This window comes from Eschscholzia californica, unplaced genomic scaffold, assembly GCF_041429995.1.
Source record: "Eschscholzia californica isolate CP2 unplaced genomic scaffold, dmEscCali1.0.p SCAF_3, whole genome shotgun sequence".
Lineage (NCBI taxonomy): Eukaryota > Viridiplantae > Streptophyta > Magnoliopsida > Ranunculales > Papaveraceae > Eschscholzia > Eschscholzia californica.
Genome location: NW_028238420.1, coordinates 42,411,804 through 42,427,884, shown reverse-complemented (window position 1 = coordinate 42,427,884; position 16,081 = coordinate 42,411,804). Strand labels below are relative to the sequence as shown.

The window sequence follows — 16,081 nt, the reverse complement described above, 5'->3', positions numbered from 1 at the left end:
CAATCAGGCAATCGTCGTCGAATCGATTCAGTCTGATATGAATGAGCTTCGAATTGCTGCTAAAAAGCTCCTCAACGATGCTATCAAGCTTGGAGGCATTCCTCGATCTCTAGCTCGGCATGAACGCCGATTATGTTGATGATGAGTTGAATTCGATGAAGATTGTAATTGTGATTGCTTATTGTGTTTCTGATTTCCATGGTTGAAGGATGAGAACCAGGTGGATGAAATCGGAGATGAATTTGAAGTAGATGCAGTTAAATTTGCCCTAGAAATTGATGAAAATGAAGGATCTGGAGTTTGATGATTATCTCGTTTTTTCAATCTAGTTGTAAAACGGAACAAATTTGCTAGAAGATTGAACTTACTTTTTTTCTTCTTCTTAATTGTTGTGGTCGAGGTTTCAACGGCGGATGAGGATGAGAAGGTAGGAACTACTTGAGGAGTACTGAAGAATCTATGATCACTTAATTGACGATGAAGATGCCGGGAAGAATCGTCGTTCCGATGACAAATATAAGGAGAAACAGAACGAGGAAAGATTAATGGAGGTGGAATTGGATCAGAATTCCGACGATCTTGTTCGGAAAGAATCAATTGTGATCTTAATTTTGATTGTTCAGCGATTAGAACGAAAAGACGATCATGAAGACAAGAAGCACAAACACCGACGGTGGTACTTCGATCGGAAATATGTTTCTGACATCTCTTCATCTAATAAAACTTTTTACTGATTCTTCTTCTTCTTCTCTGATCATAATCATCCTATGTATGATCTTCTTCAATGAAAACCGATCGAAGAAAATTTTTTTTTTTTTTGGGAAGTCGCCGGCCGGAAAAATCTCCGGCCGGCGACTTCAATCGGAGAAGATGAAGGTGAGTTGGAGAGAGAGAGGGGTGAGTTGGAGAGAGAGAGAGAGGTGAGTTGGAAAGAGAGAGAGGGGTGAGTTGTAGAGAGAGATGAGGTGGAGAGAGAGAGAGGGGTGAGGTGGAAATAACTTTTTTTAAATGTTTTAAATTTGGAATTAAGAAGGGTAGTAATGACATTTACTTGAAAATAGGGGGCCATATTTGAATTTACGAAAAAAATGGGGCCATAAAGGAAGCTGGTCACAAAATAGGGGGCCATATAAGAATTAACTCAATCATTTAAAGCCCATTTGCCCTATAATGACCCATATTGTTTTTTCTTTTCTTTACATTAAAAATAACAAGGGTAGTTGAAGCTTACACCCAAACCTTAGTTTATGGTCAGTGTCTAGTGGGTGAAGAAGGTGGAGACAACTTATTTATTTAAAAATAAAAAGAGAGGTGTTGGAAATAAGGGAATCATGTCGTGTCTGTTCCTGAGAACTAATACAAAAGAATGGATCCTATATTCCCTACACTTATATTGTTAAACCACCTCCCTAATGCATATTAATTTATCATTCAATCTAATGTCTCACATTAATTAAAAATAATCATTACTTTAGATACATGTGATTCGATCCCCCTCCCTTGATCTAATTGGTTAGAAACCATTTACAAATGCTTTGGAACAGGATTGCAATAATTTGCAATTGTTTTGCGATGCTTTGCAACTGGAAAGCAGGATTGCATAAGACCTTGAAGTCAATGTTTTCTTTTCACTATTGATTAAATGCTGACTAAAATCACCACTAAATTGTCTGCAAATTGTATAAAATCTGAAAGCGAAAGAGTTTCAATGGAGTTTCTCTTTTAGAATCATTTAATAGAAATTGAGTTGGTATTAACTGTTGGTAATAATCGTTACATCTTTTGAATTGAGGAGTTTTATTTCTGAAAGAACTTTAGAAAGTATAGAATTTTGCTTACTATTCAATTATAAAAATACATATAGTGATGAAAGAAAAGAGAAGATTTATAAAGAGAGAATATATTTTATAAGTTTAAAGAGAGTGTTTTATAGTGTTTTGAGAACTATTTTAAACTTATAGACCACAAAATGAGTTTTATACTAGTCATCCTACAAACAGATGAGTTGGAAAGATAGTTTTTCATGTCATCTTGGAGTGTGTTCTCATTTTTTTTTTTCTCCTTTCACTTTCTATTCCATTTCATAATGAAATGATAGCCCACAAATTATAAGATAATAGACGAAGAAAACCATTTAAACGAGACAAGAATCTATTTTGCATCATTATATTAAGAGTTAAATTTGATTATTCCCAAATAAGGATTTCGCAACGTAGCAAAAGATTGATTTAAAATCACATAACCTAGCCATGTAGAAGACAGCCGTTAAACCAAACGTAAATGATATGTATAAATTAGATATATTAGTACTTAATAAGCTTTGAGCCAATAATTGATACACAATTTGGAAGTGGCTTAAAAAATTCATATTCAAAAAATTAAGTCCTACATTGTTAATCTACTTAATATTAAAAAGAACAAGCATTGAGTTATTTCTAAACTAGTTGGGTACAATTAATCAAGTTCATGATATGTGCATTTATAGTCTTATTCAAGGGATTAGAATAAACTGAAGTCATGTATTGTTTAGATTATTTTCAAAAACCTATGAGTAGGATGAAGACATGAATTTATCAATTTATCACTAACAAATTAGAGGCTAGGGTTAGTTTATAGGGTTAGTTTCACTATAAAATTAGACTAGAGGTTTTCAAGTAGGTTGATTAATATGAGGTAGTTTTTGAGGGGTTGGGCCATTGGTCCAAAAAGGGGGGTAAAATGAAAATTTCATCTAAAGTTGCCTAAAAATGAAAGGGAGGTCCAATGTGTCAGTTTGGGGGTCAAAATTACGTAAAGGGCCCTTAGAAAATAAAGTATTTACCGTTCATGCCATCGAAAATTACAAAATTGCCATCGAAAATTCTCGGGAAACGATTTTTTTTCTGAAAAATAATCTGACAACCCGTCCATCAGAATATGTACTGTTCACAAAATTACGGAACAGCCACCGAAAAATTTCCGGGAAACGAAATTTTTTTCGGGAAATTATTTTATTTACTGAAAATTTTTTTCTGTACTAGACATTTTTGCTGGGCGGGAATTTGAAATTTCGTAAAAAAATTTGAAAATTTGGGCGGGAATTTGAAATTTCGTTTGAAAATTTCAAAACTTCGAAAAAAAAATTTGTGACCAGGAAATTATTTTATTTACTGGAAATTTTTTCTGTACTAGACACTTTTGCTGGGCGGGAATTTAAAATTTTCAAAAAAAATTTAAAATTTGCCCGGGAATTTAAAATTTTCAAAAAAATTTGAAAATTTGGCCTGGAATTCGAAAATTTAAAAATTTCGAAAATTTCGAAAAAAAAGATTTCGTTTGAAAATTTCAAAAAAATTGAAAATTGAAATTTTTTTGTGTACGGAAAATTATTTTATTTACCGGGAAGAGATGGATTGCTGGGCGGGAATTTGAAATTTCGTTTGAAAATTTCAAATTTTCAAAAAATTTTGAAACTTTGAATTTTTCGTGTACTGGTAAATTATTTTATTTACCAGACATTTTTTTTTCAGGAAAACGTCAGCATGTCCCGTCCAAGGGCAAGAGGGGAATAAAAAAAAAAAAAAACTGACATTTGGACCTGCAACTAATTTTTGGGCAAGAGTGGATTTTTTTTGGGTTTACCCCCCACTTTTTGGACCCCTGGCTCAAAAGTTTGAGGGGTTGGGCCATTGGTCCAAAAAGGGGGGTAAAATGAAAATTTTATCTAAAGTTGCCTAAAAATGAAAGGGAGGTCCAATGTGTCAGTTTGAGGGTCAAAATTACGTAAAGGGCCCTTAGAAAATAAAGTATTTACCGTTCATGCCATCGAAAATTACAAAATTGCCATCGAAAATTCTCGGGAAACGATTTTTTTTCTGAAAAATAATCTGACAACCCGTCCATCAGAATATGTACTGTTCACAAAATTACGGAACAGCCACCGAAAAATTTCCGGGAAACGAAATTTTTTTCGGGAAATTATTTTATTTACTGAAAATTTTTTTCTGTACTAGACATTTTTGCTGGGCGGGAATTTGAAATTTCGTAAAAAAATTTGAAAATTTGGGCGGGAATTTGAAATTTCGTTTGAAAATTTCAAAACTTCGAAAAAAAAATTTGTGACCAGGAAATTATTTTATTTACTGGAAATTTTTTCTGTACTAGACACTTTTGCTGGGCGGGAATTTAAAATTTTCAAAAAAAATTTAAAATTTGCCCGGGAATTTAAAATTTTCAAAAAAATTTGAAAATTTGGCCTGGAATTCGAAAATTTAAAAATTTCGAAAATTTCGAAAAAAAAGATTTCGTTTGAAAATTTCAAAAAAAATTGAAAATTGAAATTTTTTTGTGTACGAAAAATTATTTTATTTACCGGGAAGAGATGGATTGCTGGGCGGGAATTTGAAATTTCGTTTGAAAATTTCAAATTTTCAAAAAATTTTGAAACTTTGAATTTTTCGTGTACTGGTAAATTATTTTATTTACCAGACATTTTTTTTTCAGGAAAACGTCAGCATGTCCCGTCCAAGGGCAAGAGGGGAATAAAAAAAAAAAAAACTGACATTTGGACCTGCAACTAATTTTTGGGCAAGAGTGGATTTTTTTTGGGTTTACCCCCCACTTTTTGGACCCCTGGCTCAAAAGTTTGAGGGGTTGGGCCATTGGTCCAAAAAGGGGGGTAAAATGAAAATTTCATCTAAAGTTGCCTAAAAATGAAAGGGAGGTCCAATGTGTCAGTTTGAGGGTCAAAATTACGTAAAGGGCCCTTAGAAAATAAAGTATTTACCGTTCATGCCATCGAAAATTACAAAATTGCCATCGAAAATTCTCGGGAAACGATTTTTTTTCTGAAAAATAATCTGACAACCCGTCCATCAGAATATGTACTGTTCACAAAATTACGGAACAGCCACCGAAAAATTTCCGGGAAACGAAATTTTTTTCGGGAAATTATTTTATTTACTGAAATTTTTTTTCTGTACTAGACATTTTTGCTGGGCGGGAATTTGAAATTTCGTAAAAAAATTTGAAAATTTGGGCGGGAATTTGAAATTTCGTTTGAAAATTTCAAAACTTCGAAAAAAAAATTTGTGACCAGGAAATTATTTTATTTACTGGAAATTTTTTCTGTACTAGACACTTTTGCTGGGCGGGAATTTAAAATTTTCAAAAAAAATTTAAAATTTGCCCGGGAATTTAAAATTTTCAAAAAAATTTGAAAATTTGGCCTGGAATTCGAAAATTTAAAAATTTCGAAAATTTCGAAAAAAAAGATTTCGTTTGAAAATTTCAAAAAAAATTGAAAATTGAAATTTTTTTGTGTACGGAAAATTATTTTATTTACGGGGAAGAGATGGATTGCTGGGCGGGAATTTGAAATTTCGTTTGAAAATTTCAAATTTTCAAAAAATTTTGAAACTTTGAATTTTTCGTGTACTGGTAAATTATTTTATTTACCAGACATTTTTTTTTCAGGAAAACGTCAGCATGTCCCGTCCAAGGGCAAGAGGGGAATAAAAAAAAAAAAAACTGACATTTGGACCTGCAACTAATTTTTGGGCAAGAGTGGATTTTTTTTGGGTTTACCCCCCACTTTTTGGACCCCTGGCTCAAAAGTTTGAGGGGTTGGGCCATTGGTCCAAAAAGGGGGGTAAAATGAAAATTTCATCTAAAGTTGCCTAAAAATGAAAGGGAGGTCCAATGTGTCAGTTTGGGGGTCAAAATTACGTAAAGGGCCCTTAGAAAATAAAGTATTTACCGTTCATGCCATCGAAAATTACAAAATTGCCATCGAAAATTCTCGGGAAACGATTTTTTTTCTGAAAAATAATCTGACAACCCGTCCATCAGAATATGTACTGTTCACAAAATTACGGAACAGCCACCGAAAAATTTCCGGGAAACGAAATTTTTTTCGGGAAATTATTTTATTTACTGAAAATTTTTTTCTGTACTAGACATTTTTGCTGGGCGGGAATTTGAAATTTCGTAAAAAAATTTGAAAATTTGGGCGGGAATTTGAAATTTCGTTTGAAAATTTCAAAACTTCGAAAAAAAAATTTGTGACCAGGAAATTATTTTATTTACTGGAAATTTTTTCTGTACTAGACACTTTTGCTGGGCGGGAATTTAAAATTTTCAAAAAAAATTTAAAATTTGCCCGGGAATTTAAAATTTTCAAAAAAATTTGAAAATTTGGCCTGGAATTCGAAAATTTAAAAATTTCGAAAATTTCGAAAAAAAAGATTTCGTTTGAAAATTTCAAAAAAAATTGAAAATTGAAATTTTTTTGTGTACGGAAAATTATTTTATTTACCGGGAAGAGATGGATTGCTGGGCGGGAATTTGAAATTTCGTTTGAAAATTTCAAATTTTCAAAAAATTTTGAAACTTTGAATTTTTCGTGTACTGGTAAATTATTTTATTTACCAGACATTTTTTTTTCAGGAAAACGTCAGCATGTCCCGTCCAAGGGCAAGAGGGGAATAAAAAAAAAAAACTGACATTTGGACCTGCAACTAATTTTTGGGCAAGAGTGGATTTTTTTTCGGTTTACCCCCCACTTTTTGGACCCCTGGCTCAAAAATCCGTAGTTTTTGTAGTTAGTTTCTTACTTGAGTAATGGTATATAGACTTTAAACACATCTTAAAGGCATGGCTTCTCATGTGAATGAAGAGATGAACAACAAATAAGAAAACCTTATTTCATAAAATAAACTTATAATTTGATGATTTATAATTTGTTATGTCTCTATCAATTTTATAGTCTGAAAATTGAGTCAAATACTAAGATATATATTCAAATCCAAACTACGTAAATTTGTGTGATGGATTAAATTCTGCTAACGTTGAGGATATCGAAAATGACTATAAAGTCGTTGTCCAAACTACTTGGATGAAATTGGTAAGGTTTCCTAATCTAGTCATATAGTCTTTATATGGATTAGGATTATAAAAAGTCTGTGTAAGTTAGATAATTATTGTGGGCTGGTTTTGCTTTCAATAGTTAGTTTTTTTGAAGTTTTGTAATTGTTCTTCATTCTTTATTTTAAAGTTATTCTATTGTAAGTGTCGGGCACTTTAACCCGTTGACAAATTCAAATAAAAAAAAAGATAACATTAAATTGTTTGGTGTAAACATGGTGTCAACGTTCTCTTTTGCATAGATTACCCCGCCCAGAATATCATAGAAAGCATAACAATAGCCAGCAGAAACCACGACTAACCCCAGTCCCCAGATAGGTCTATTTACTATATAGTCCTCCAGGGCAATGATCTGTTGGACTTCTAGTCTATTCTCGACTTCTTGACGCCAGTCAACAGTTGACCATTTTATGCAACATGATGAGATACTCAAAATTAGTGTGTTCAATAATAGTCGTGAGCTATCCGAGCACAACTATAGTACTAGACATTTAAAGAAAATCCTCACCTACATAGTCAAATACTCAAATAGTTTGTGCCTTTACACCAAAGAAACCCACACAAGAAAACCCAATTGAAGAACAAATGCATTAGAAATCTGAATTTCATTATGTGTGTAATAAAATAGAAGAACCTAACACAAGATCAATAACTAACCTTGGTACCAATTGGACCTTCAAGATGCATAACTAGAAGAATGCTTATGCGGTAAAAAATTCAAAGTTTTATGTAAAGTCTCTAGGACTCAAGCTAAACACTTCGTTTTTAGCCCCTTTCTTCGTCTTCACCTGTTCGACCACCACCACCAACACCATGTATCCTCACTAAAATTTGAGGCCACTTGAATGTTTGCCAACAACTACCACTGAGTAGTTCAGGCATACTTGTTAGTATTAGTCGAATCGTACAAATGTAATGATTAAGAATAATAACAATTTAAGAGATAAGCAATCGGATATAAATTACATACAAATATACGAACCGTGAAATTTGTATCTACTAGAAAGATATACACTAACTAGAGCGATAAATGTTTACCCAAACAGATGAGAAAAAAAAAACTAAAAATCTCTATTTGCTGAACCGTTGTGTTCGTTATATGAACCTGATAGAACATTGAATTGCTTGGTGTAAACACGGTGTCGACGTTCTCTTGCATAGATTACCCAGAATATCAGTGAAAGCATTACAGCAGCAGAGACCATAACCAACCCCACATAGGTCCATTTACTATATCGTCTTAGTCCAGGACAATGATCATTACTGATTTCTAAGAATGTCTCTCTAACAAATGTGCAATCTTCAAGGTTAACTAAGAAAGGCCCGTATCGGGAAAGGCCAAAACTCACATTCACTGCTGCACTCATTTGGGTGTAGAAATCCGGTGTCAAACGCCCCTCTGTTGTACAAATACCTAGCGGGGAAGCTTCACAGACAAAGCTCTTCCATACCTGCATGAAATTTTGAATAAAATGTTAAGACTAGTTTCTGTGATAGGACCTTGTCTTACTATTGGTTAGGCCTTTTGGGTAGTTTGGCATTTGGCACAAGTTGGTCAGATGGAGAAGGCTAGGTGGTCTAGGGCAATATGGTTGAGCCTTCCTGTATCAAAGCATGGGCCGAAATTAGGGATAACATCGATAGGTATTGGGACGATGTTCCATACAGAAACAACTAATTACAACTAAATAAATCAACAAAATAGAGTTTAAAAGTTTCCAAATTAGTGATGGGCACGTGCTTTCAGGATATCCTTCAAAACTTTTTTTAGAGTTCGAAGAACTCCGGCATAGAGATAAAATCATGTCGCTGTCTGTCCGCGAAGATAGATAAGTCATAGGAAAAGATTAAGAAATTGAAAAGTTGAGGTTCAAATAGATGTTTTACCTCAGTTGCATTGTTCAAACCTACTTCACCAGCTGAGCATTGCCGATCAGATAAGTCAGAATTAAACGGGTCACACAGAACAGGAATCAATGGACCAGATTGGTTGTAATATAGAGGACCAGCAATTGGTGGGACGTTCATGTTCGAGACATTGCTGATGACTTGGTTTACCACACCGACTAATTGATGTGAAGCTTCTTTGCTTCGTAGCAAGGTTTCATATGCAGTCACACCATCCACACACGGAAGAATATCATCAAGAGCTGTATAAGCTGTCGGGTTTTGAACCCACTGGTCCATTGCCACACATGAATCTGCAACCACACTACCATTTGAAACTGAATACGTTAGATGTATCAGGGACATTAATGATGCCTTAATCAAACTTGATAAGGACAAGAGGATTCAGATTCAGACCGGGGGAAAAAACAAACACCACCTAACATAGCAAGTAGGCAAAGAAAGTGAAAATTCGAAGAGAGACAGTTATGACAATCTAAATCAGTTAGACTTACTTGTGAAGAAGAAGAAATACTCCACACAAGATAAATGTTCCAGCGACAAGGATCCATCCAATGACAACCAAGCTGCAGCAAGTTAACATCAAGAATTGTGTAAATGAAGAACCCATCTCAGAGAGCACAATAGAACTTAACCGAAGTAAATGGTATGGTTCATATAGAAAGTGCAAGTAGGATCTTCAAAGACTCACATGTATACAAGAAATTGCAGTCCGAAAACAGAAAAAACTGCATGGACACAATAAGAAAAAACCAAACATGAGAAAAGTCTTTCTAGAATATCAAATGAAACTTTAAGCAAATTGAAATTAGAAGGTCAGTATGCTTACTGAATCCAAGAAATGTCAATAGGAGCATAACAGCAGCCACTATTATAAGAATCAATCTCCTGAATTAAGAAATCCAAACAAAATTTACAAAAAGAATCTATCTTAAAGGTTCTTCAAGAACAGATGAAAAGATTTCAAGTTTCGAATGTACGTGTTGTCCAAGGCATCTTGTATTTGATCCTTGTTCTTATCAGTACGATTAGACAGAATGACGGCGGAAGAATTAATCTTTGCTTGAATTTCGTCAATTTTCGTTTGCATGTCAGAAGGAAGGAAAACCTTATCCACGGTTATCTTCTTAGCTGAAGCAAGATAAACCGAGACTTTTTTAAGGGTTTCGGCTGTGAAATTTGCCTGATCCACAATGTAGCCCAGTGTGTCTGTTGTACTTTCGTGGAATTTCCCTTGACCAGTGTATAAGAAAACACATCCTATGCTGAAAAACAAAATGAAAAATGTGAGTAATTCTAATTCAGAATTAGCGTAACAGCCATCTCTAGCCTTTGGGATGTCTCAGTTTTATCGATTCAAATAGAGCTTTAGTTGAATGAGTAAGTAGGAATTTTGGCAAATATATATGTTAAAAAGTTTAGCAACTTTTCCCCCTTCCGGAATTTGTTGCCAAAGCGACAGTTTTGGTAAATTTGGAGCCTTTGGGCAAGGTCGGCCTATCCGACAAGTGGCCCCCATTGGCCGGCATCCATTATCCAATTCAAGAGAGTGGCATAAATGATTGGTCATTAAGATTTCAATTGCACGAGTAAAACTATAAACCGGTTCACTCTTTAGCCACTTCAGGCATCTGATACTTCATAAAACAGACTCGAAATCAACAAGAACAATATCAATGGAAAGGGAAACTTACATTGCTATAATGGTGAAGAGTACCAAAAAGATAAGGGAAAGAGCATATGCTAATCGAGAATAGCCATATGGTTCTCTCCGACAGAAGCAATAACAGCAAGAAATGAGTAATAAAGACAACCCAAAGATCACAAACCAGACTAAAGCAATCACAAATAAAGGAACAGCAGTAAATCCCACAGACTGCATTGAAAAGAAAAACATAAATGTTAGAAGATTGACACACAAAATCCCCTCAATCAAGAACAAAACATGAACAATTACTAGCACATTTCACAAGAAAACTTAAATGACATATAATTCAAGATAAACCTAGATTAAATATTAGCCCCAACATTCAAGAACTTAATTTCCCTAGATTAGGATCAAATGCAAAGCAAATGAGAACCCATTAATACAAGCAAACCCAAGATGAGAAAAATTGAATTAGGTTACCATTACTAACAGATAAAAAACATCAAATGAAGAAAAACCCATATTAGACAAACAAAAATAAATTCCAAAAAAGTCTAAAAAAGAACCCAAAATCAAAAAGAAAAAAAAGATAGAGAATTGGGGAAACTCACAGCCCAATAATGAATCTCACTAATATTCCATCCACCAGTATACCGATTGAAATGATTAAGAGGATCCCTTCGGTTTGTTCTTGTAGCAGCTAATATTAGAGTTGTATTTCCTATAACAGTTCTATTTGTTTCTGCAGAAACAGAAGGAACAGATGATAGAAGCATTCCTCCCAGTGCTCCATTTCCATCACCTGACCCTAATTTAAAAAAGAATCACATTTTAAGAAAAATGCAAGAGAAACCCAAGTTTGAAGAAAAGGAGTAAAACCCATTTTCAGAATAATGAAGAAAGTTGTTACCTTGAGAAAGAATTAGTGACTGAACATTAAGAGTTTGAGAAAATCCATCAGAGAAGAAAAGGGTTGATATAATGAACAGAAATGTTGGTAATAAAAGACTTGGGTTTGATTTAGAGTATGCCATAATGTCTCTCTTTCTCTCTCTGTCTGAACTTTTATGAACACCAAATGTTGGTTTCTTTCTCCTTCTGGTTCTGTTTTTTGGGTTTGCTGTAGACAGAGAGACGAAAACGGTCTGGGGAAGATATTTTAGAGAGAGAAAGAGAGATGAAAGGGGGAAGCTTGAAAAAAATCTGGTATTTGGAATTACAGTTTCAGAGAGAGAAGAAGAACATGAGGTTTACGTGTGCCCTCTCGTTTCGAAGATAGCTTACCCAGTCACCATTAGATTTTAACCAAATTACTCCTTGAGCCTTAAATCAGGAACCATAACATTTCCCAAAACTACAAAAACTGTCCGCTCATATATAAATATCTTTGCAAGGTGTTGTAACATTCTGCCTACTCTATAGATATAATAAACGGGAATTTGGTCAAAACTCCCTAAGAAATTATGACTTTAGTTAAAAAGAATTCATCGAAGTTTTTTAGGCTTCACCTCCCTGATGACAATTATGTAATTTTCAATTTCAGTAAAAAGACCAACCTAACCCTAGTCTAAGAAAATACCTTGCAAACACCTTGCACTGCCATGCAAACACTTTGCACTGCCTTGCAAACACCTTGCAGAGCCTTGCAAACACCTTGCATGATTTTTGCAAACACCTTGGATAGCCTTGCAAACAAATTGCAGAGCCTTGCGAACACCTTGCAGAGCCTTGCGAAAACTTTGCAAAGTCTTGCGAATACCTTGCACGACTTTTGCAAATACCTTGCACAACCTTGCGAACACCTTGCAGAGCCTTGCAAAGCTTTGCAAATACCTTGTAGAGCCTTGCAAACACCTTGCAGAGCCCTGCAAACACCTTGCAGAGCCTTGCGAACACCTTGCAGAGCCTTGCAAACACCTTGCAATGCCATTCAAATGGTTTGCAAATTAGTGTTTGAATTGATTTAACATGAAATTTGTTACAAATTATTATATATTGTCTAATAGAATGTTGTATCGAAAAACTAGCTAAAACCCCTACAAATTCATAATAGTCATTTTATAAGCTCTAGCACCATCATTTTACATTTCTTCGAAAAACTTCCAAAGTTTTCATGAAATTCTCAATTTGAACACAAATATCAATCATGATTGTCTAAGAAAAAATATTTCTCAGTGCCATTTCATCTAACAACTTTATAGCTATTTCAACCAACTCTTGTATAACCAACTAACGTTGCATTCCAAGCAACAACATCTCTTTCAAGCATTTTATCAAACACATTGCTTGCATCAACTATACTTTCACAACTTCCATATAAATCCAACAAATAAGTTTGAACATAAACATCAAAACTAACAAATTGTCATCCATCATTCATAACTCAATGAAAATAAAGCAATGAAGAAGTTGGATTATACCTTGAAACACTATCAAATTCTCCTTCCATTAAAAGTATATAAAACTTTCTCTCTCTAGAATTTAGAACCAAAAACTAAATCAAACCCCTTAAAAGCCTCTTCAAACAACAAACAAATAGATTAAATCACCAAAACCTAAAAACATCAACCTATCTTATAGCCAAAATCGATTCAAACCCCAGAAATTCTAATCGGCGTCGACAATCCAACTCGGTTCGTTCATGAGAAAAACTCAAATTCCTTATTTATTAGTTAGATTATTACTAGTTATTTCAAATTAAATGAAGGGTATTTTTTACTCTTAAAAAGTTGGTGCTTTTAAAAATGTCCTTCAAGCCTATTTTTATAACTTACTTGGGGCCTAACTAGTAAAAAAGATGGGTTGTTTTTTTAACAAAAAAGTACAACAAATTGGGCCTCCGGCCCAATTTCCTGTATAATAAATTATCAACAAGACATTTAATAATCAAAGTAATAGTTATATAGAGGGAAAAAAGTATTTAGGACATCTCCAATGTATTGCAATATTTTTTTAGTCGTATTGATGTCCAACTTACATTAGTGGGTTGGGTTTGGGCGGGAGACCAATAAGACACTTTATCCGAGCTTGCCTCACCAATTCTAACGGGCCAGGCCAGTACTAGTTTGTTGTCCAGCTAGCTATGGTTGTTTATGGGCTTCCACGAGCTCGTTTAGCCTCGGGAGCCCATGACGAGGATCTAGCCCAATTTTTTCATATGCCCTACTTATACATCTTTACCCAATCAAAAGTAAATTGTATACTATGTGCAAGCTTGAATGATATATGTTAACAGACCTTAACTCTCCCATCTCAAATATCTTAAGTTTTAATGTAGTAATAATCTATCTTCTCCCACAATCAACCATTAGGTGGACACATGGTGCCGCAGGACAGCATGTCACAAAATAAACATAATCATTTAAATTTTATGTGAAGTGACTCCTATATGTTGAAATAAAAACAAGGTGGGCAGGTGGATTGATTCATTTTGAATATATACACAATACAATAATACAATACTACTTCATAAATGTTGCATCTCCATGTGCTAAGATAGCGAGTTTCAAAATTAAGTTCATTGTTATGTCTAATAGATTATGAAATCTATTAAGTCTATTCATACATTCCTTAGATTACTTCAATTACTAATATTTTATTTATAGGAGATCACTGCTTGACAAACCATAGCTCCAAAAGTAAGAGGTGGACAAGACGAATCCAACAATGCGTAAAGCTATTGATTTGGATGACGAAGGTCCCCAAAATATGGAAAAACCATCCTAAGTGAGAATTCCATTCCAAATTGTTTTTATTTTCTATCTTCTACTTCATCAAATTTCTTGCTCTCTATTTCTACCTTTATGTTTTATTAGTACTTTTTTTGGTTCTTTCTTCTCTCCTCTTGTTTATGTTCTTCCTTGGTTGAAGTGAATAAGGATCACTTATTATGGGTTTTAGGTTTGGTGGGCTCCCTTGTATACCAACTAGATAGTTTGATTGTGCTGTTTCAAGGGAAATATTATATATAGGCACCATTTATTTTTTTTCGAAAGTGATTAATCAATAATAAGCTACCACCAAGTCCATTACGCAAGGAATAAAATGTCGACATATTTCGGTCGAAATGACCGAAACATGTCCTAAATTCACATCATCGAAATGAAATTTCCACCGAAATCTGACACGAAATTTCGAAACAGAGATTTAGGTTTAGGGTTTCAAAAGATTCTAAAGTCATAACTCATATAATACCTTAGTCGTTTATCTTCTACCTTTCTGTTAATTTGTTCCATCTTTCTTGACTACTTCTTCTCAAATCTTTTGTTCTTCAAGAGATTCTTCTCTTCTTTAGGTGATCTTTAACTTCAGATTCCGATTTGAGAGAGAGAGAGAGAGAGAGGAAGAGGGAACAGTCGTTTTCGGCTGAGAAGTCTAAGAAATAGGGATTAAGGGTTGTATTTAAGGGGAAAACAATTTTTACTACAAAACAAGAATGTTATGTTTTATTTATGGTTAGCCCCCTAACTATTACTATTATAGCAGATTGGACCCCTAAACTAACTGTTTTAGGTTTACATCTGATAAATAATTCAGTGTACCCCCTAAACTAACTGTTTAATTGCAGATAAACACCTAACTTAACTGTTTTAGTACTAATAGAGTTAAATAACTCCATTGCCTAAACTAATTGTTTTATTGCAGATTACTACCGAACTTAATTGTTTTAGAACTGTTTTATCATTCCGCAAATTTGTAAAATTTCCACACAGATCGAAACGTTTCCACGAAACATGTCCACTTTTGGACAGACCGAAATTTTCATCGAAACCGAAATTTCATTCCTCGCCATTACGTATAGGTATAGTATGAGAAGGACTAAAGTGAAAAGTTAACATCGAACTCTAAAACAAGCTGCCCATAAAAGTGTTAAAGGGATAAAGATGCAGCCGCTAGTAAGTGAAGGACTTCATTGGAACTTCTACTGCAGTGAGAGATGTCAGTCCATCTTCTCCCATTCTGCCAATCTCCATCCGGATTCTCCAAAGGGGCTGATAAGAGACGTCCGACAATAGGGCCACCATAACCCTAGAATCCCCCTTCCAGATAGAACTCATATAAGTTGAGTTTGCAGGCACCATTTTTTTTTAATATGCAGACACATCATGGGTTCTTTTGTCTTCAGACCAAGCCCACACATGGATATATGCACACTACCCAACAGATTTTTCGTATCAGATAAATTTGAACACAAAAACATAACAGATTGCAAAAAAAGAACACACAAAAAGTTACGAAAAAAAATAAAAAAACAATTGTTAAAGTCATAGTCGACTAGTTAAAGAAAACGCCATTGACATTCTTAGGAGGTTAGGTGTTCTAGGGTTAATGGAAAGTGAAAGGTGGAACGGGAAGACAATGAATGAGGTTGCGCTACTTCGGGGTGAAGAGAAATGGTTAGAGCTGATTTGCTTTTTTTTTTTTTTTTTTTTTTATAAACACTCATTTCTCTTGTATCACAGTGTGGGGTGATTTTAGATGCGGGCAATTTGCACTAGTGGAGGAAGAGGCATATCTTGCGGGCTCAATGTGTGGGTAGGGAGCCCAAGCCCGACCATCAACGTAGGCGGCCACTTGGACAGTGCATCATGGGCTTCGGGCAGGTTCATTGGCCATCGGAAG

General features: G+C 34.5%; 1 protein-coding gene across 1 annotated transcript; it reads right to left on the bottom strand.

Moving 5' to 3' along the window:
• Positions 1-7,822: 7,822 nt before the first annotated feature.
• Positions 7,823-13,193, bottom strand: LOC147550483 (uncharacterized). Its single transcript, XM_086667530.1, has 9 exons — positions 11,370-13,193; positions 11,071-11,267; positions 10,506-10,687; positions 9,792-10,076; positions 9,641-9,699; positions 9,503-9,539; positions 9,306-9,377; positions 8,791-9,115; positions 7,823-8,354 (listed from the first exon to the last, which is right to left on the bottom strand). The coding sequence occupies exons 1-9, from the start codon at positions 11,491-11,493 to the stop codon at positions 7,965-7,967; spliced, it is 1,671 nt and encodes a 556-aa protein (XP_086523656.1). The 5' UTR covers positions 11,494-13,193; the 3' UTR covers positions 7,823-7,964.
• Positions 13,194-16,081: the final 2,888 nt, after the last annotated feature.

Coding starts and splice junctions, on each gene's coding strand:
- LOC147550483 (XM_086667530.1), bottom strand. CDS start 11,493: ATGGCATACTCTAAATCAAACCCAAGTCTTTTATTACCAACATTTCTG. Junction 11,268..11,369: donor GTCACTAATTCTTTCTCAAG/GTAACAACTTTC, acceptor TTTTTAAATTAG/GGTCAGGTGATGGAAATGGA. Junction 9,378..9,502: donor CTGCAATTTCTTGTATACAT/GTGAGTCTTTGA, acceptor AACTTGCTGCAG/CTTGGTTGTCATTGGATGGA.